This window comes from Clinocottus analis, unplaced genomic scaffold (genome assembly GCF_023055335.1).
Source record: "Clinocottus analis isolate CAN_PGR_092001 unplaced genomic scaffold, fCliAna1.0.p SCAF_15, whole genome shotgun sequence".
NCBI lineage: Eukaryota > Metazoa > Chordata > Actinopteri > Perciformes > Cottidae > Clinocottus > Clinocottus analis.
The window spans coordinates 11,789,580-11,811,035 of NW_027175876.1; the positions used below are offsets into that span (position 1 = coordinate 11,789,580).

The following is a 21,456-nucleotide window of genomic DNA, read 5'->3' on the forward strand; positions in this document are numbered from 1 at the left end:
CCGGTTTGACGAAGGGAAATAATGCAAGACAGTTTGGAATGTGATTAGTCAAGAACAAAGCAAAGTAAACACCATACGAAGACGTGTCAATATTGGCCTTGTTTCCCTCTTCTTCTCCTTGGCTCTCCACCTCCTGCGATCGTTGCGTCATTTTGGTGTTTTTCTCCATCGACTTGCATCTTCAGGAAGTTCAAATTTGACGAAGGGGGTTCAGCCATTCCTCAAATACAACAGGGTGTTGCAATAAATCAAGCAAAAAGTCGTCATACTTGAATACTCCTGTGAGGGATGTTGATGACCTGGCGATTAATCAATAAGCACAACATTGCTATTGGATGCTGAAATGAAATGCCAAGTAAAGGTGGGCAGGGTTGTGATGAAGTATGCAGACACCAGGACTATGTAAACTGCTCAAAGGAAAAATAGTAAGTGTATCAGGAAAGTCAGGAAAAAACATTACTTCAAAGTGCATACTCCTATCCAATCACAACATCTTCTCAAAGTAACCTGTACGTTGTTCTCCTAATGTGACTTTTCCCTCCACTACTTTGTTCTATATTACTTTAATCTAGACTTTTTCCTCATAAAACTTGAATTATATTATGATGTAAAAGAAATATTGTCAAAATATTAGGACTGTTTTCTTTTCACAAAATGAGGACATATTCATAACTTAATTAGTTCTTTTCTAAAGATCCTACTTTTCTTTTTTCCACCAGTTGCCATACTGCTAACATTGAATTATTTTGACCTTTACATACTTGCTTGACCTTTTCGGCATGATACGATATGAACATGACCATACCTTAGCACATAAGAGAGATGTTCCAGATAAAGACTAAACAATAAGTGTGGAAGAAAACAAGATGTCTTCTATACATATATATGTATGATCTAATAATTGGACTGAATAGTTGAAGCAGTAGTAGAAACACAGCTTAAATGAAGACACCTTTGTGTGTGGACATGAAACCCCTTCCTGGCTTGAGGCCTGATGCTTCTCATGGCACCCCAATATCAACAAATACATATTTGTCCTCTTATCCTGTAATAATATTTATCAATCCAGATTGTTTTAGTGCGAGTTGCCTCGTCCTGTAGATATTTCCTGTCTGCCTTCTCGCTGATATAAAAGCACTATATGGCCATCGGTTTGTGGTGGTCAACATTTCAACAGCAATGACTCTTCAGGAATCTACAAACTAAGTTGACAAACAGCACACCAGATAAGAGGAAACGATGTATATTAGATGTCTCCTGAGGCAGATTCTACAGTATCTTTAAATGAACTGTTTCAAACACCTCGATGTAGACATGTATGTTAAATAATGTTGATGTTTACATAACGTTCACTGACTCTATTTTCCCATATAGATTGTGGTTTTGTGGACCTGCGACAAGCCTTTACCTCCCAGGAGCAAGTGGCCCTCCACCAGCGTGCCTCTCACTGTCGTTGAAGGACAGACCAAGGTAACAGCTGCTGGCTTTTTGCATCCATTATATCTTAAAAAATACTTTTTTGCATAACAGTAAGGAGATTTATCTCCCCTTTCTGAAACGGATTTTCTCAAACGCACTTTGAGTTTGTTGGTACTGAGAGAACCAATCCTTTGGCTTCAAGCTGCTTTCTAAATGCCACAAACCTCAACTTAAAGACACTAGAAAGGAAGGGTGAAAACAAGTTTGGGTTCAACAGGAAACTACCTATTTTGGGGGATTTTACCATCTGCATGCTTCTTTGTCTTTGTGCATGTGTGTGTTGATATGCTGAAAGTCATAGGTACTGAAACAAAGACGCCTCTTTGACCTCTCAAATGCTTCCACCATAGTCTTACTTTATCAGCTGCAGCTTCCTCTGTCATCAAATATATTTAGCATACATTCAATTTGACCTATTTATTTAACCCATCCTAAGCATTTTGCACGCAGGAGTAACTTTGGGGTTCAGTGTCTCGCTTAAAGGAGCCGGGGATCGAGCGTCCTACTTCGCAATTAATGAACGACCCGCCCTATCCACTGAGCCACAGCCGCCACCAACACTCAGCGCGCCATGCTACCTTAACGAAATCAATCTAAGCCAATCTCTAGACGTTTGATGGGCCGCAGTTCAGCTGTGATGGAAAATACATTTTAAGATCACGTGAAGGAAACAGAGTACAACATCTGGACATTGAAACTATTCTTTAAGACGTGCACGTCTTTGGTGGTACAGGGAGGCAACCTGAAAAACATGCCTATGCCATCAGGCGATACCTCACAGGAGCAAGTCAGCGGCGGATTGCGAAGCGGCATCAAGCGCAACTATTACCTGTGATCTCACTATTCGATTGTGAGGACAGGAGCGGCTCGGGGTTGTGACAGCAGACAGTCGACCTGATCACTGTCAGCCTTTAGCTTTGAGGTTTTAATGGTCAAAATGTCTCCTGAGGATTCACCCAGACTCATGACGAGGTCAAATACACAAAATCTCCAAATTGGACTTCAGAAAAATGTACAAAATCTTGAATTATATATAACACCTCATCACGCAGGGATTGACATTTTAAATGTTTCTCAAATGATCCTGTGATGTACATTTGGAGTTCCTCAGTGACCTCAGGGAGGCATTTCCGCTTCATTTCATGATAGATGATTCAAGAAATTAAGCCGAGCACCGTTGAGAACGCCAGATGTTCAGACCCTTTCGTGTTGTTATTATATTAAAACCCGCAGCAAAACAAAAGTGGACCCTGATTATGGCTCATTAAGGATGAAATGAATTACTCAGTTTTCACTTTTCAAGCCTGAAATCACCAAAAAAAGGCTGTTATTTGCTCCGTTACTGCCGAGTGCCTCAGACTATATTTGGCTTTTATGAACAGTCTTGTAAGTAAATGGTTCATTGAGTATGTTTGATCGCCTGCTGCAGACGACAATTCTTTTTCATTGTCGTTTCTCTTAAAAGTACTATATTATACTCGAAAATATACTGCAGTATAAGAAGCATTCATTTGAAATACCGGTATTTTAATATACCTTAAAATGGTAGCCATATACATCACTTGTGTAAACATACTTATTTACTTTCCACCACTTTTCAATTTTCCTTTTAAATTCAATCTGATGGAATATAAATCACGGCAACTTATCTATATTAACATCTACGGGGAGACAATCCTGCTGGAACAGGAGCATACTGTACTGTACAGTGTATTAGATCATGTTCTGTCCTGCGTTCGTTGTATCGTGCTATATCAGGTTGAAATCGACTCTTGATAATGTCAGATTGATGTGACAGGAGGTTTGATCCAGCTATTCCAGTGAAGCCAGTGACTTTGTTAGGATTGCTGTCATTTGCGGCAATATGGCATTGCTGCAAATCCCCTCATGCTCGCCCATGTGAACTCGTGATGCTTCAAATTGTCTCGTGTTTTTCAATTTACTAATTTGCGCAGCTATTCAGAAAAATCAAGCCTCTTCCTCAAAACACACGCGGTCACATCCTCGCGTGGCAAGCGTCTCTGCCTCTGATCACGATGCTGTGTCGTCTAATTGCTTCTGTTAGTTTTCATGTGAAAGTGTCCCCCTTGAAGTACAAGAACAATGGTTCCACTGGTGACAATGAAAACGCATCTCAAAGGCAATAATATGCATGTGCGTGCGAGAGTGTGTGTGAGTGTGTGCCGGTACCCAACAGCGACGATGGTCCTATAATTAGTCATGTGGTATATTGTCGTGCAGCCCGGCCAGATGCTCTTCAGTCTATTTCCTAGCGAGCGCTCGCTGTGTTTGTTCTCACTATCATAACCACACACTCACGGAAAGTTTGCAAATTGCCCCGACAGAGCGCAGCAGCAGAGTAATTTGCCGTTATGATTGTATCTACTCTATGATGCTGAGTGGATGGATACATTTCATCAGCGAGCTTTTACTTCCTCCCTCTCTCTCTCTCTCTCTCTCTCTCTCTCTCTCTCTCTCTCTCTCTCTCTCTCTCTCTCTCTCTCTCTGTTCTGTTCTTCCATTTTGCACCTTTAAACTTGTCGGGAACTTTGAATACAGTGTGTGAATCTTTTGTCTTATTCTGGCCTTCGTTTTAAAAAAAAAATGTTTTCATCCAAGAAGAACATTATCTTTTACATGCATACCCTGTTCATTTTCATGGCAACTTTTCCCATGAGGCATTAGGGATGGATGCTCGTGTCAGGTGAAAGGCAATTTCAACAGAGATTTCAGAAACATACATCCATTTGATCGATGAATGAACCCTTTCCTTTTCCTGCGTAAGATAAGTTATCCACAAGAGAAATGTTAGCTCCACATGCTCTCTACAACTCTTTCTTGTGTGCTGTCACTGTCCGTACTCAACACATCATTGTAGTTTACACTGAGCTTCCGGTTTGGCTGAAGCCCTGTTGATGATTCTGAATTGTCCAAGTAATAATTATTTATCAATCTTTTAAGCTCTGTATGGCTGACCGATCAGAGGAATCAGGTCGCTCATAGCTTGACCTTGCTATAAGTGAAGTCCTGCTGACTCAGCATTTATGAACCCCACGTCAATATCATGAAAGGACTCCTTACTTTCACTGTCTTTATGTCAACGATATCTCACCTTCATCTGTCACCTTGCAATATTGCGTGTGTCGCCACCACAATCTGCATTTAATATTGATAAGGTAATCTTGAACATTGATCCTGACTTCTTAGTTATGCATTTAAATTATACAGAAGGAGCATAAAAGTCGAGAGTTCAAAGGTCAAGTGGGACCTAATGTTGAAACGTGATTGAACAGACGGTCAAGGTAGCGGTACCAGACGAGAATTGATGGTCTTGTGTTGACCTCAAAAAATCATTTTGTGTATTATTTATTAGACTGTGATGAATGCCTTTAGGCTTTATCCCCCTCAATGGCCAAATGTATATTTTGTTAATTAAAATGTAACATATTTCTGGTTGCACAGACCAGTAAGATTGATATGTGTTTGTTTCGTCTAATCTGAAGCAAAACAATATTTGATTTTTACAACATGTGGCATGCAGTAACATTGCCTCGTGAAATTGTTACGTTTTAGCAAGCAGTTGCCTATTTTCACATCAGATCAACATTAGCATTCATTTGGAGTTTGGATTTTGTCTATTTGAGTCCATATTTGCTCCGTTTTATTCTCCAATAACTCCTGAGATAATTATCTGGCTCTTTAGCTGCTAAAAGCTCCACTTTCTGCAGCAGCTCTGCTGAAGGTTTCTCTCTGCCAGTTCATGTCGGGAGGTTGGTAGTTTGTGGGGTTATTGGGCCTGTTGCTACGTGAAATGAGCTGAAAGATGCTCAAACAGTCCGCTGTCAGTTAATCTGAGTGAGTTCATCACTACTTTCAACTCCTGTCACGTTACACAATGTAAGTCAATACATAATCTGAAAATAGGTTTAACATATTGTAGATTGCACTGAATACAAATCCAGATTAGCCAGGAAACTAAGTTAAAATGAAATGCCACTTTTTTGTTATCCTTGATATTTTTCAATCAATATGCATGTGTGCATGATCTGTTATATGTATTTTGTTCTGACTTAAAGGCAGAAATAATAAAGAGCATTTTTGAAGCACAACTTCTTATTCTAATAATGAGACGCTCGTCACAATGTCCAGGCTGTCGATAGTTTAGGACGCAGCTAGATGAAGATGTGACCTTTGACTTTTAGCTGTAATTTACAGACATCTGGATACATCTGCGACAGAAAGAGAGACCAGATGTCCAAAAGACGCCCCTTGAAGTAGCAGGAGTCATGGCAAATATAAAGAGGGGCAACGGGTGAACGACAAAGACGACAGAGATAAGGTTCAGACCATTGAACTGCCGGAGATCTCAGTGGGATCTAATCTCTGCCCAGAGGCAGAAAAGCATTGACACCAGCCAAAGGGAAGTGGGCAGAGGGGGGTTCTGTCTGTCTGTCTGGATGTGATGTGAATTCATTTTGACAAATCACAATAAACGACACCACCACTCTACAGCCATGCACATGCATCCCTGTGTGGCTGTGCAGCACCGATTTAAGCTAACCGCTAATGTCAGCGTGTTCATCTATTTACATACGTGGACGTGTTCGGAAGCCATCGGAAATTGTCAATCGGATCCACGCTACTTGCAGTCAGTATTAACGTTGGAAATAAACGAGTAAAGGGCGCTCTGAGAAGTAGCAGTGGCGGGGCTTCAGGGCTCTGCGGACTAAGCCCCGTGCTAAATAATCGGTACACAACTATCACAATACTCCACAATGCTAACATCCGGACGTTAAGCAGGTATAATGTTTAGTCAGGGCTAACAGTCGCCTCCAGCTCCTCCTGTGCATATGTGGAAGTGTCCTTGGGAAGACACTGAGCTACATTTTGTTCCTGTTGGTGAGGCGATTGGCTTGGATGGTTGTTTGTTGCCATCGATGTGTGAGTGTGTGCGTATGAGAGACAAACAATCTTAGTTTATCGTTTTAAGTTTGCTTGCCTCACTTTGTTGCAATGAAAATTGTCAGGGGATCGCAAAAGTTGTTCTTTGTGAGGGGAACCATAAATGTCAACCAAATTGTGTTGAGATATTTCACTTGGGCTTGCTTGTGGAAAGGTCAAGAGATCACCCAAAGGTTTTAGGATTAATCCTGCCCAATGATGTCTATGCCAAGTGTTATGGCAATCCATCCAACTGTTGAGACACATCTATCTGAATTTAGGTGGTGGATTGGCTGCTGACAACACCAACTTGACTTGAGCTTTCAACTATATCACATGGTCCTCACCAGCTTATAAAGATTTAGATTGTTTGTCAGCTTCTCTTTTTGAAAGCCATAAGGATTTGTCAACTCAATGATATAAAAAAAAACAGGTATTGGTTTCATATATTTGTAAAGGGGTATATTTAAACTAGTTGAACACCTGATGTAAGAAAAAACAATGGAAGAGGCCCCATCAGTCAATCACAGGCACTGACAAGGGCCTTTTGAAATAAACCTTTTACAAGGTGCTGAAGGACGCTGGGAATTGCAGTGAGGTCATAATGTAAACTGACCCTTGACATTGTGTGTGCGTTGTGCATGGGATCATGCATATGCTTCGGTTACTCATGGAAATCAATAATTTCTTGAATTTATCAACCTTTAATCCAGGATTAATACAGTTAATAATGATGACAGTTTTCATAAGAAAGCTGAGAGACTTGAACACTATTTTGAACCTCATTCTGACAGAAATAATTACCTGCCTGCTGATTATAGGGTGTCCGTCCAAACAATATATTTTTTTCTGCCAAGAGTACTCACTTCAAGCAGTGAATTAATGCATATTTGTATGTGGCACTCTCCAATAATTCAGGAGATTTGCCTTGAAATTAATTAGATGTTTTACTGAACTTCTTGATGAATTCGCAGTCAGCATTCATCGGCTCATTAAGCTGAGATGGAAGTAGACATTCAACTTGCGGATATTTGTGGCTTTGCTTTGCAAAATAAACCTCATAATATTACCCATGGGGCGTATGAATTCCATATACTTAAATTCAGACAGTAAATGTATGTTAAATGCCACTACTGTGACTGTAATTAACACAAGAAGCACATTTCAATTACACAAAACCTCAAACCAAGAAATATTACACAATTACCAGTAAGTTTTCCTCTAACTTAATGCAGAGATAACCATACTAGTTGATGTATTGTTGATGGACCAGATGTTTTAAAAGAACCATATTTTCTTTGAATGACACCCACAGAAGGGCTGAATTGTTTTGGGCTCCACCCACTAAATAAGTAAACACTGGTCAGAGCGATCACAAACTGTAACAACGTGTGAGTGATGCTGCAGCGTGGATCTGGTGGTTCTCTCATGAAGATCTGTGTTTTGTTTTCTTTTTCTGCTCAACAGTTCAATAATTCACACTTTAATTACAGGTCAATAATCAGCTGCAGTAACCCTCTTTAGGCCAATAGATCAAGGTCTGCTACACTTTCTATTCGGGAGTGAATTGATAAAGACTCACACCAAATCTATTGAGTCAGCTCACTGATTGATGGACACACAGCAGGGTGTGGATCAAAGACCTTTTCTCATTGACTGCTTCTTGTTGCCTTGATTTTTCATACCTTGATACCAATGCTAAACCTCTTCAAATGCTTAAAAACATATTTCCTGATTAATTATATTTTTCTCATTAAAATGTCCCTCATCTATAGCTATCTAATAAAAATGATAAAATGCCCCCAAAAAAGATTGTAAACCAAAACATTGAGTACTGGCTACAGGTCAGTTACCACTGGTGCTTCTTCCCATACCACGTTTGGTGGCACATTTAAACCAATACATTGTTTACGATGTCAGTTGTTCTCTTTCTGTCCCTCCAGACGATGAGCAGTCGTTTTGTCCCCCACGACGTCATCCTCACTGATGCCATTCTCAGTCTGGATGAAGACTCGGTTCTCTCAACAAATGAGGTGAGTTGCAGGCTGTTGCGCTACGCCGATATGTTAAGCTGATATTATGCGTTGCACTGATATGTCACGCTGAAATGTTACACTGATATTATACCATGATATTATACGCTGCTGCGTTGCACTGATATGTTACGCTGAAATGTTACGCTGATATTATACCATGATATTATACGCTGCTGCGTTGCACTGATATGTTACGCTGAAATGTTACACTGATATGTTACGCTGAAATGTTACACTGATATGTTACGCTGAAATATTACACTGATATTATACCATGGTATTATACGTTGCTGCGTTACACTGATATGTTACGCTGAAATGTTACACTGATATGTTACGCTGAAATGTTACACTGATATGTCACGCTGAAATGTTACACTGATATTATACCATGGTATTATACGTTGCTGCGTTACACTGATATGTTACGCTGAAATGTTACACTGATATGTTACGCTGAAATGTTACACTGATATTATACCATGATATTATACGCTGCTGCGTTGCACTGATATGTTACGCTGAAATGTTACACTGATATGTTACGCTGTTGCGCTACGCCGATATTATACCATGGTATAATATCATGATATTATGATATAATATCACGCATGATATTATACCATGGTATAATATCATGATATTATACCATGGTATTATACCATGGTATTATACTATAGTATAATACCATGGTATAATACCATGGTATTATACTATAGTATAATACCATGATATTATACCATGGTATTATACTATAGTATAATACCATGATATTATACCATGGTATTATACGCTGCTGCGTTACGCTGGTATGTTACGCTGGTATGTTACGCTGTTGCGCTACTCTAATATGTTGCGTTGATATATTACGCTGTTATGCTTCGCTGTTGCGCTTGCGCCACGATGTAACGCCACGATGTAACGCCACGATGTTACGCCACGATGTTACGCCACGATGTTACGTCACTATGTTACGTCACTATGTTACGTCACTATGTTACGTCACTATGTTACGTCACTATGTTACGTCACTATGTTACGTCACGATGTTACGTCACGATGTTACGCCACTATGTTACGTCACTATGTTACGTCACTATGTTACGTCACTATGTTACGTCACTATGTTACGTCACTATGTTACGTCACTATGTTACGTCACTATGTTACGTCACGCTGTTACGTCAACCCTACTATTATAAGTATTCCATTCTGACTTATCCCTTTTTGGCTGGCATTGTGTTTTTCATCCATAGTTCACGTGTTTTCATTTCTAGAGGGCTTTCTCAACTTTCAAAACAACTGACTGCACGTCAAGAGATCTCAACCCTGTTGAACACCTCCACCCTCTGAATGACTCGGACTGACACTGTTTGTATAACAAGCTACAGTCCATGTCAGCTTGTGGCAAAAGGTGGTGATGTCTTAATACAGTATTGATTCTTTCCCAAATGAGGCAGTCAGTCCACGCTCAGTCATGAATACCATTCATTACAAATGAATTGCCAAACATTGCGATGGCCACTGAACTAGTGGAGGAAAAAAGTGCTTTGCCTTTAAGGATGATTACAAATGCAGCAGATACAATTGAACCAAGTAGGAGGAGAAGCAAGTTCAACAGCAAATTAAAAATACAAAAGCCAGAGTTCTGATTACAGACTTCAATGTCGTGGAGGCTCGGTGATTTGCCAGGATGCTCGAGACAGTCTTGATTAAAATAAGTGCGATGTGGTGTTAGGATGGATACTGTTAAGTATAGGGGTCTTTTAATTTAACTTAACAAAGTTAAAGTGGGGTGGAGTCATGAGGAAAGGGTAGGAAACTGAAAGACAAGACAAGATAGAAAAACAACAAACAAAAGATGAATATAAGAGAATGAAAAGAAAACAAGAGAAAAGGAAGAAGTGCAGAGGAGAAAACATCAAAGGTAACAAAAAGGAAAACTCGAAAGGATTAGAAACGCCGACAAAAGAATAGAAAGCAAAGGAAAATAGGGAAAGGAGAGTAGAGAAGCATGTTGAAGATGGTAAAATGTAAAATAAAGCTCTTTCACAGTCAGGAGTTTTACGAGAGCCATTACCTCTGTGTCTGTATCATTACACTGTCAAAACTCCTCTTTGATTAAAGTCTCACTTGTTACTTAAGAGGATGGGAAACGCCACAGTGGTTTGTTAGACCGACGCTTCTTTTAGGAGAAATTAGAAGCCAATGGATTGTCTGAAGCATTGTCAAGTGAGACAATAATGTTTTAATTCACCCTTAAAATAAACACTTAAAACCACTTAATTAACCAGGCCAATACAGATACTACATTTTGATTCAGATTATCAAAATTGGTATAAATTAAGCTTTTTAGGTATAGTTTTGTGTAATTATGGTGTGGAACTGACACTTTGTAAAAACATACTCCCGTTCCACCAATATAGATTTTTTTTCCTGAAACTAGCAGCAGTTAATTCAGGTCTTAATACAGCTGTGATGAAGCTGAGGGAGAGTGAACAGTTGACTGTGAGGCTGATACCAATGATTACAACGCTGGATTAAATAAATGCACTGTCACCTCTGAATTCCTCATTTGTAATAATATTAGATCATGTATACTGTAGGCCATTGCATTTCAGCACTAACAATGGAAATCCCAATGTAAATACATTTAAGGGCTATTTTGGGGGAAAAAAATACATGTAAAACAAACAAGTTTCATGTGTTTTGGACCTAAAAAGCAGAAAAAGAACAACAGCTCATCTGTGATGCTCAGTGAGTGCTTGTACTTTGAGAGTCATTACAAGTAGCAGCCTTGTTTCTCTCCAGCTTTTCAGCGAGTAAAAGATGCGATCCATAATGGATTGTGAAGCCCAATGAGCCCAAGAGATCCAATATATCTTTAAACTCCGAGATGTTTTATTGATGGGAGCGAGTCAATGTTCACCTTTTCCACGCTGGCGGGATCACAATTATACTTTATTGCACTACAATTTGTGGCACAGCAATATGAGCAAGTTTGTACAACTAAACTTTTATGGGCGCACAGTTTGTTTTATGAAGCGAGGGAGGAGAAGAAGAAGATGTCAGAGAGAGAGAGAGAGAGAGAGAGAGAGTGAGAGAGAGAGAGAGAGAGAGAGAGAGAGATCATGAACGGGAAGAAGAGGGAATATTTGCTGTGCTCACTAACCCGTTCCTCTAATTGCCCTTTTAACATGGTGAGGGGATTTATTGAAAGGAGATGAAATATGTCAAGTGAGTAAAAATGTGCAAGAGAGAACATTATGCTTTTAATAGGACTTTTCATATTATAATACCTCAGCGGAAGAATGGCTGTGCCAATTTCATAATTACATTGTTTCAGCTCATTAAATGTATGATTATTCCATGAAGAGAGATTAGAGAGGGGAATACGACTGAAAAAAACCTGACAAAGCTTTTGTCTCTTATTGGGCGGCCAAGCATCCTGCTGAGTTATGCCCTTTGGAAGACTTTTCCAATATGGTAGATATGGAAATTGTTCCTCAATGGCCATGGCTGACTCTTCATCCTCTTTTCATTGAGGGGCCTGTTGAGGATGTTATGGGCAGGTTTCAGCACGGGCGGAAGAATTATACAGATCCTTTTACCTAAAAGTACGCAAAATGTACTTAAAGTATCAAAAGTACTACTCACAATGCATTAACATGTTCCCTGTCTGGGTTTTACTATTATATATGATGCCTCTTAATATTACTGAAGCATTAATGTGTGTTGCATCCTTCTGCTGCATATGTTTACGGCTGTGGTCTTTTTCACCAACTATATACTATTGGGTAGTTTCATCTGAAGCACAGCATCATATTCGATATTGTCATTATATGTTTGTAGCATCGCTGTCCTGACAACCACACAGCTCTAAAAACTGAAATCGTCCCTGTTTTCGGCATTGTGACGATGCATTTTCCAGCTGCTCCAAGAGTTGATTTTGTGTGATTTATTACCATCATTTTGACATGTGAGACTAGACCAAGGTTATGTGAGGGGGTGTTGGACTGATCCATTGTCTGAAGTGCTGTATAGAACGGGATCGTGGTCTGAAGCATGTTAATATAAATAGAAATAGAAAGCAGTAAAGAGCGGTTTCCTTAGAATGAGACGCGGCAACGGCAATTAGCTTGAGAAATGAAAGACTTCTACATGAGAAAGTCCAGTTTGTAAAATATTCACACTATACGTGCAGTAAAAGAAACCATTAAGAAATTAATGGAACTGGTTAGAAAAATATCAACAGTGAGGTTGCTCACACGAGAAAAGAAATATGTGCTCTTGAGTATGAATTCAAGGCAGTAAACTGTGTGTGAAAATTAAAGCATGGAGAATTTTAACTCAGTTCCATGCATTGAATATTGATCAGCTTCTGTTTAAAATCATCTCCACACTTATTCACAGGTTTACTGACGGTGACATACATCACACGTCTTGTTTTCTGAGGGCACACTTTTTATGTGTATTTTAAGCCGAGTTAGCAAAAAAGAGGCTTTTACTATTGTTAAGACAAACCTTAAACCTTCAACACAGAGAATCAAGCGTTACCTCACCTGCACTGCTCTCATAGGTGGCGGCTGCGCAAAAGCGTAGTGCCCATCATCCGCTTCCCCGTCAGGAAAACACTGTCAGCACCGCCGCCATTGTTACTGCTGTTAGCACCGTTAGCTGCGAGCTGCTGGCTCAGGCACTGCCATGTTTAAAGTTATTGAGAGGCAATAGATATGATCTGAGTATCGAATTCAGCACAAAAAAACCAGTTTGAAAATAAACTGTTCAGGGCAGATAATGGAAAGTTTGACAGTGTTCTGTTTGAATGTTAACGACGTAACCAGACGTAACCACTCACCGTACATAGAGATGTGCCTGCTGAGAACGGCTGTAACGCAAAAGATGTTCTGAACTACAAGCCTGTAGTAGCCGCTCGTAACCTCAGTGTGGTCCTTACGCCCCAGCTGGTTGTCCTGGATCACACTGGGACTGTGGATAAAGCTTCATCAAAGCCGCAGCACCTCAAACCTGCTGGATGCGAGCTCAGTTTAAAACACATTTTTCTCACTTTCATCACCATGAAGTCTGATGATAGTTGACAGTGAGAGCGCCGCGGCGGCATCGCTTCACATGGAGCAAGAGGTACAAATAAAAACAGATTGAAACACACGTCTCAAAACACATTGGGAAAAAGACCACATAGTGGGAGAGGATACAGGCTGTAAAATGTGATGTAGCTTCTTTTCATCTGATAACATTGGACATGTTAAACCCAAATGTCGGAAGAGATTTGTCACAGATCTATTGCTGGATTGACCCTCTGCTCCTCGGATCAATTTTGGCCTTGTAGAATCCATTAGTATGTATCACACACACACACACACACACACACACACACACACACACACACACACACACACACACTGTGTGTGAGGCTGAGGCTGTGTTCAACGTTCCCTTGAATTTCTTCAGCCATCTCAATGCTCTGTTTTAAACCGTAATTAAAAGGGATTATGAATGCAAAAATCTCTCTCTCTCTCTCTCTCTCTCTCTCTCTCTCTCTCTCTCTCTCTCTCTCTCTCTCTCTCTCTCTCTCTCTCCCTCTCTCTCTCGTAAGCTCACACCCACCTAAACACACGCACACACCCACGTCATTTCACATTATAAAGAACCTTTTAATCTCTGAAGGCTAAATTATATTTGCATGATATCATTAATCCTTTCTGCACAGCTGTTGAGACATGTGACACATCACACACACACATTGTGTGCACACCACCATCAGGGGCTACACCGAGAATGGCAGCTCCAACCTTTCCCTCGGCTTAGCGCTTGCGCTTTACAGTAATTGCTCACGCGATTCATGACAGAAGCCGCGAGGTTTCGCTAAAGAACATCCACTTTCGGTGCTCCCCTCCCCGACGCTGTCTCTCTACCTCTACTATACTCGTAATTAATTTTCTCACCCGGCCCGAGGTGGTGTGTGTCTGTGTGTGTGTGTGTGTGTGTGTGTCTGTGTCGGTGTATTTCATTATGTGCTGATCCCCTTATTCTCCGGTGTGCCTGCCTGAAAGTCTCAGCGGTGTTTTTGAATTCAAAAGAGGCTCATTCTCAGGAAACTCCAGCTTCTTCAAGGACACCAGGTGCTCCAGACAAGTGATACGGAGCAGGAAAGACCAATAGATGGGTGAAGAAAAATGCAGCTCCAGAAGCCGTTAACACCCTCCCTGCACACAAGTGTGTTAGAGCATCCCACCCGGGCACGGGGATGCCTTTGAGCTGCTCACTGCTTGTGCTGGAAGTGTGTTCAGACTCAAAAGTAAGGGAATTGGAACGTGTGTGTGTTCCTATAGAGTCAATAAAAATACATGCGAAGAAGCAACCAGACACGGATTTGATCTCAGAGAGGGATTTACAGAGCCTTGCAAAAGTATTGTTGCATTAACACTTTAATTAAATGGAATTAAATGGATTGTTCTTTGGATTCAAATTTAGCCTTGAGGGCCTACAGGCTTTATTTCTGGGCTTCCGGCTTCCTTTTCTGTTCACCGGATATTGTTTTCAATCCAATTAGCAACGTGAGACGAGAAAATGGCATTATCATGCAACATATACCACCAGATTGTTAACAAGTAGCCAGTTTACAAGCTCATTTTAAGTTTATAAAAAACTGGATTATCGTCAGACGTAGCTGGTGGATTCCCAGATTGCATTTCGGCGCCTGAGAGACGGTTTTCCTGCATGCGACGACAGCCTACCAACTCAAACGTACTACAAACGGAAAACCAAACTCTTCCCATTCTATAATCTCTTCCCGTTGTCGTTCATATGTCTGTTAACAACTTAACAAACTCAAAATACACTCAAGGACTGTAACTCAACACTTCCAGCAGCGTCAACGCAAAAAACATGCTTCTTTTTTTTTCCATTAAAGGGTTTTTATACTATATGTATTTCATACATAACTGTTCTCTTTTAGGATCTCTTGTTCTTCAGTATCTCATTTTTCTTTCTGTCATTATATTCACTGTTGCAGACGTGCTAAATAAAATTCATGATAATTGTTTAAATAACCTGTTCGAGCCTAAAGAACTTAGTAGAAATTAGAGGTCTGGCTCGTTCATGGAGAAACTGTTTCAAGTGAATTTCTTGCAATGTTCATAATAAAATGACATTTCATGAACGTTGCAGGTGGGTACTGAACACAACGCTGCAATGCTTTTTGTCAGGTGAAGAAGCAGAGAGGCTGTTGACGACGTCCTTGCAAAATAAATGCTAGTTGAAAGCTTTTTCCGAATATGTTGTTTACTTCTGTTTATCTATTCTACAAGCTGTTTACATTGGAATGTGATTCATATTTACTTAGAAAAAGCGTTCAACATTGCTTTACACTTCCCCCCTCTCGTCACCTTTCCCCTTCCATATCTCCACCTCCTCATTTTCACCATCTTTTTTTTTACCCCTTGTCTTTATCTCCTCAGACTGCTTCATGCGCTTCATTTCCCACTGGCCTCGTCTTCTTTTCATACCTCTGGCGTCTTTCTTTACTTTATGCTCCCACAGGTGGATTTTGCCTTTATTGTATGGCAAAGCTTTCCGGAGCGTATCGTTGGTTATCCAGCAAGGAGCCACTACTGGGACGCCTCCAGGTCCCGCTGGGGCTACACCTCCAAATGGACCAATGAATACTCCATGGTCCTCACGGGGGCCGCTTTCTACCACAGGTACAAAACCCACATGACCCGCCGATCAGTCAAGCTTTGCAATTGCTGTTCTCTTCTTTTGTCATTCAAATGATTCACAATGAACATGAGGTAATTACCATGTACGACATTCACCAAAATACTTGCATCCAGGAAGTACTGAAGGAACTACATCTTCTTGTTTTAGTACAAGGTCTGTTACTTCTTAACACTTTTATGAATGTGTGTACTATACTTATGATACACTGACTAATGGCTAACTAATGGCTATCACTGATGATAATTTAAAGGAATAACACAGCATAATGATGAAAGATGATATAATTTAATGATCTCATTTATAATGAGCCCAGTCACGCTACCCTTCCAGCATTCGTTTGCCTTGTTCTGCATCACCTGTCAGGTTGATCTCTTCCAGCTTCACAGCTATACTTTTCCCTTCTCTACAAGATACAAACCACATTAAAAGTTACCTCTCAAAAGTCACATTTTATTTATTTGTTTAAGTGGAGTAACAGAGGTGGGATGGGATAATATGATATGTGTTAAAAGTTTTGTCAAAAGCTGGGACTGGAAGGGGGGGAAAAAGGTAAACCAAAGTATTAAGCAGAGCGGTAAATTAAATGCAGAAGAGCATCGCGCTCATCTTGTAATGCAGATAAAAAGCTCCGTCTTTGTTCTATAGTGGAACTATTTACTCCTTTTGTTTTTTAAAACCTCAAATGGCATTCATAGAGAAATTGATGAATCGGAGAGTGAAAAGGAGTGTGCGTGTGTGTGCGTGTGTGTGCGTGTGTGTGTGTGTGTGTGTGTGTGTGTGTGTGTGTGTGTGAGGGGACAGCAGACCTCGGCAGGGAGGTAACAGAGCTGACAGTGATCTAGTGCTCCCATGCTGCTGAAAGTGCAACACAGTAACCATACAGAACAGAGCATAATAGAAAGAGGTGCAGCTTTAATAAAAGGAATAAATACACAGTTAACCTCATCTGTCTTATTTCCCTTATGTGTCTCAGATACTACCACTACCTGTTCACCCACTACGTCCCGGCCAGCCTGCTGACCATGGTGGACAGCATGGCGAATTGTGAAGACATCCTGATGAACTTCCTGGTTTCAGCTGTTACCAAGCAGCCGCCAATCAAAGTCACACAGAAGAAGCAGTACAAGGAAACCATGATGAGCCAGGTAGAGCTTTATTGTTAGCCGTACACACACACACACACACACACACATCACTGGCACGTGGTCGTCGTTGAAGCAAAACTTTGGTATTTTTCATCCTGGAGTCTATTTTCTGATGTTGTTGGGTTTAAGTGACAAATGAGGTCAACAGTTATTGAAATCGGTGAAGTATTGCGGGACAGTGCTGTAACCGGTAGCTGCAAAACAGGCTGCAAGGGAGAATGCACTGCTTCAGTGTAACGTTACGTCCAAGGAAAGGTGACGGACTCAGATTGACAAAAGATAAAGTTAACCTTTAAGATCTCAGCCACAATGCTTTTTTCATTTTTTGTTACAATTAAAATGAGTTGCACAGCAGATTTGCTCTGTCGTAGGTGTTTTGAGCTAACCAGAGATTCAGAGAAATGTTTAATTGAAGAAAAAAATAAATCAGAAAGAATAACAAGACCTGAATCCTCCTGTAAGGGCAGTTTAGTCCTGATCACGTGTCTTTACCCGTCAACTCTTCAGTCTTCAGCGCCCTGCAGCGCCATCAACAATGAGCCGCCAACACCTTGAGAGGTGTTGAGCGCTAATCCAAATGATCCTAATCTTGGATCCTAAAACATTCTAAAAGAAAAGATGTCATGCCCCTGACGGATCAATCCAATAGTCCAACAGTAAAATAACTCCTTTATGGCGGCTTCCTGAGTGTTAAAATATTAGGAAAATAAGCAATGACAAATCAAAGTTATGACCCTCCATCGATAACACCATGAAGCTTACGAAAGAAAAGAGTATTTAATTGGTGATTACATAACCGGGGGAATATAGTGAGACAATGAACAGGAATGTGCATCGTGCATCGTGCATCGTGCTCGTGCTACAGATCAAGATACAAACAAAATGGAGAGTCCTTTGTCATCAACAGTAGTTCACAGCGCTACATTTGGTCAAAATGTGCGCCGGGTACCTTTAAGAGAGCTTGACGTTGGCTCTGTTCAACATAGAACAGTTAAATTCCCCGACTCCCTTTTTAAAAATAGAAAAGATGATGAGAGAAGGAGTCACCTCCTTGTGTTGCCGAAGCTTCAGGCAATGCAGCCCTGACCTTCTCTTTGGGAGATCCATATATGTCCATGGTTGTGCGCGTGTGTGTGTGTTCGTGTGTGTGTGTGTGTGTGTGTGTGTGTGTGTGTGTGTGAGTGCTTTCTGTGGCCAGCACTATGTCAGCTTTTGATTGATGGCCTGACCACAGGCAGGACGATGACTCGACAGTATGGACCCAGTGATTAATGTCTTAATTGTGAAGGCAGTACGGCAAACCTAAATTTACTTCCTCCTTCTCTCGCTCTCGCTTTTTTTTCCCCTTCCTTTTTGAGTGTTCAGATTTGCTGCTTTTACTGGACGTAAAGGGGAGGAATCTTTTAGGAAACTTGTACGCGATTTGCAGTCACGACGGATGTGTTTCGCCTGTTATTTCGCAATCATCCACTCGTTTTTGTTTTTTTTTTCTCTTCCAAAAGAAAAGACGTTTGGAAGTGCCAAACCATTTCTTTGACTTGATTTTTTGTATTCTTCTACCTGACCCTCGGTAAACCTGGCTGCCACCTCGCTGCCACACACATGATGAATCCGCTCCGCACCCACGGCCCCGTGCCACAGCTTATCAAAGGGGTCCGCTGCCCCCCCCCCCCCTCCAGCTCCCAGCAGCCACTCGGGGGCCCACCCCTTCCTTCCCTGCTGTCCATCTCAGATAACCAGCTGAGGACACCGAGCAGCAGGAGACAATAGCATGATTTTTTCATGAAGCTATTCAGAGAGCTTGAAGTGCTGTGACCACCGAGGGGATCACCGCACAACAACGGCATAGTTCCAATAAGTGCAGGGAATGACCTCATATCTCAGTGACCTACCTCGAGAGAGGGAGGTGACGTGAAAGCGCTGCAGTCCACGATGGCAATAAGATGCAACCCACGGCTACAGCCGTCTCAAACAAGTATACATCATGTGATCAGATGCACCATTTTCGACTCCGCAAATCCCCCAGCTTACGCGCTCCACCGCGGTGAGGCATACGGCCTGCTAGTTGCAGCGCAAAAACCTGCAAAGCAGGCTGTATTCCCTCACAATATGTGAAAGACACCGTATCGTATGTTTTCTACCAGTTTGACTTCCTGTGCCGCTGTTTGCTAAAGTGTCAACGAATGCTGTGGGGATTCCCACGGAGAGAAACAGCTGGCCAGGTCGAGCAGCTCCGTCGTCGTGATGAACCTGGATTCTCGAGGCGAGCAGGTGGTGAAAAACAAATAGCGGGGACATACAGTATGTGTTACGATGAGCTACACCTCCTGCCACGTCATGACAAGCTGTCCGCGATAAGGAGCCGCTGCCCCAGCATGGAGGCGCTCCTTTCACGACCCTGACCCATCAAAATCCGTCGTCTTTGCTCATGACGTGGGCGAATAAGTCAGCACGCCGCTCCGTAGGCTATGGATTCATGAGCAATATGGCATCCTATGTTTCTACGGGAGAGGGGCAATCAAAATAGCTGTTTCAAGTGTGTTTACTACAATTTAATATATTTTCTGGGAGAGAAACAAAGCATTTTTTTAGTCCTGGCTGTGTTAGCCGTCAGCTTTCATGGTCCAGTAGTTCACCAGCTAACCCTGTGTGTAATCATTACATCACAGAGCTTTTCAAACAAAATATATCTCACAAAGAGGTGCAGAGTATGTTTTGCGAAGCCACTCTGGTGTGGCTAAGACTTTATCAGGTGTTTGTGAATTCCTTATATTCAATTGTCTTGTGCTGCACTGTAAATAAAACAGTACGGGTCATTGTCGTCATTCTTTTATAAATAGTTTTACATCACCAGCTGCTTCAAAGCTGCGTTGACTGATTCATTTATCCTCCCCCTCTCATCTGTTTCTCTAAACCAAGGGCTCCAAGTCGTCCCGGTGGGCCGACCCAGACCACTTCGCCCAGCGGCAGACCTGCATGAACGCCTTCAGTCGCTGGCTGGGTTTCATGCCCCTGGTGCACTCCCAGATGAGGCTGGACCCCGTGTTGTTCAGGGACCAAGTTTCCATCCTGAGGAAGAAATACAGGGACATTGAGAGGCTGTGATTGCGCGAGGATACACAGCAAATCATCGCGTGTGTTCGAGAGGTCGTGACCAGAATGCACACGCCGAATGGGAACATTTGCGAGGCTAGAAAGGAAAACTCACACATGGACACTAGACATAGAAATGATAAAACACGGAGGAACACATAAGTCGTTGGACTGCATATTTCTATAGAACAAAAACAGAGAATATGTATGCGGGGTTGATATCAGAGTGACTGTGCAAACCTGCCATCTGTGACAATACACGTGAATATGAATGCATGGATACACATGCAACAACCACCTGGACACGTTCAATACAGACATACAGTATGTGTTGCATGGTTAGAAACAAGACAACTGTACAAGGACCTGAAAAACATAATGTGTTTGAGTAAAAAAACAAAAAAAAGAGAAGAGAATTTAAAAGCTGTTTATTGTGGAAGTGGGAATGTTGGAGAAGAGCTACAGTAAAATGTTGGACCAATGGTTGAGAGATTTATGGGTTAGAAGTTGCACGCTCTGGGTTTATGTAAAGCAAAGATACTACGTGGACAAAAGGGGACGGAGTGTAGCTGCTGGGTCGAGCCGCGGGACAGCTGCTACCCATAAGCACCCAGAGACGATGGCAACATGCCTCTTGTACACTATTGTAGATTTTCAACTGCAGCTCCTACCTGTATGAAGCAAATAGAAAAATAAAATAAAGAGATGTTGTGTTATGAGACAAGAGGTCAGGTTCCAACAGCATTCCTTGTTTCCTTTCTTAGTTTTTTGAAACTTTTTTTGATTTAATCCTACCGCTCCATACTCACCAGCTCTTTGAATCCTTTCTTTGTCGTGATTTATTTTACCGGGGTTTTCTTGGTGTCCTCGACTCTTCTGCCCTGTTGCTGTATGCAGCTCGCTGCACATTATTTACAATGAAAGTTGAAGATAGGATAGAAGAGGAAAATGGAAAAAAAAAAAAAAAAAGAAAGGTCAAAAGAAATACAAAAAAAAACATTTTTCAAGTAAATGAAATG

General features: G+C 41.3%; 1 protein-coding gene across 2 annotated transcripts in view; it reads left to right on the top strand.

The window, feature by feature from the left end:
- Positions 1-21,176, top strand: part of LOC137785399 (exostosin-1) — a 185,075-nt gene extending 163,899 nt beyond the window's left edge. Inside the window, exons 9-13 of one of the 2 annotated variants that reach the window (XM_068576573.1) lie at positions 1,375-1,470; positions 8,364-8,453; positions 16,020-16,180; positions 17,173-17,344; positions 20,264-21,176. In XM_068576573.1, the coding sequence (XP_068432674.1) occupies positions 1,375-1,470; positions 8,364-8,453; positions 16,020-16,180; positions 17,173-17,344; positions 20,264-20,449 (705 nt within the window). In that variant the 3' untranslated portion in view covers positions 20,450-21,176. Of the gene's footprint in view, positions 1-1,374; positions 1,471-8,363; positions 8,454-15,937; positions 16,181-17,172; positions 17,345-20,263 lie in introns of those variants that run through there. The other variant, XM_068576574.1, reaches the window with a different exon arrangement.
- The last annotated feature ends 280 nt before the right edge of the window (positions 21,177-21,456 follow it).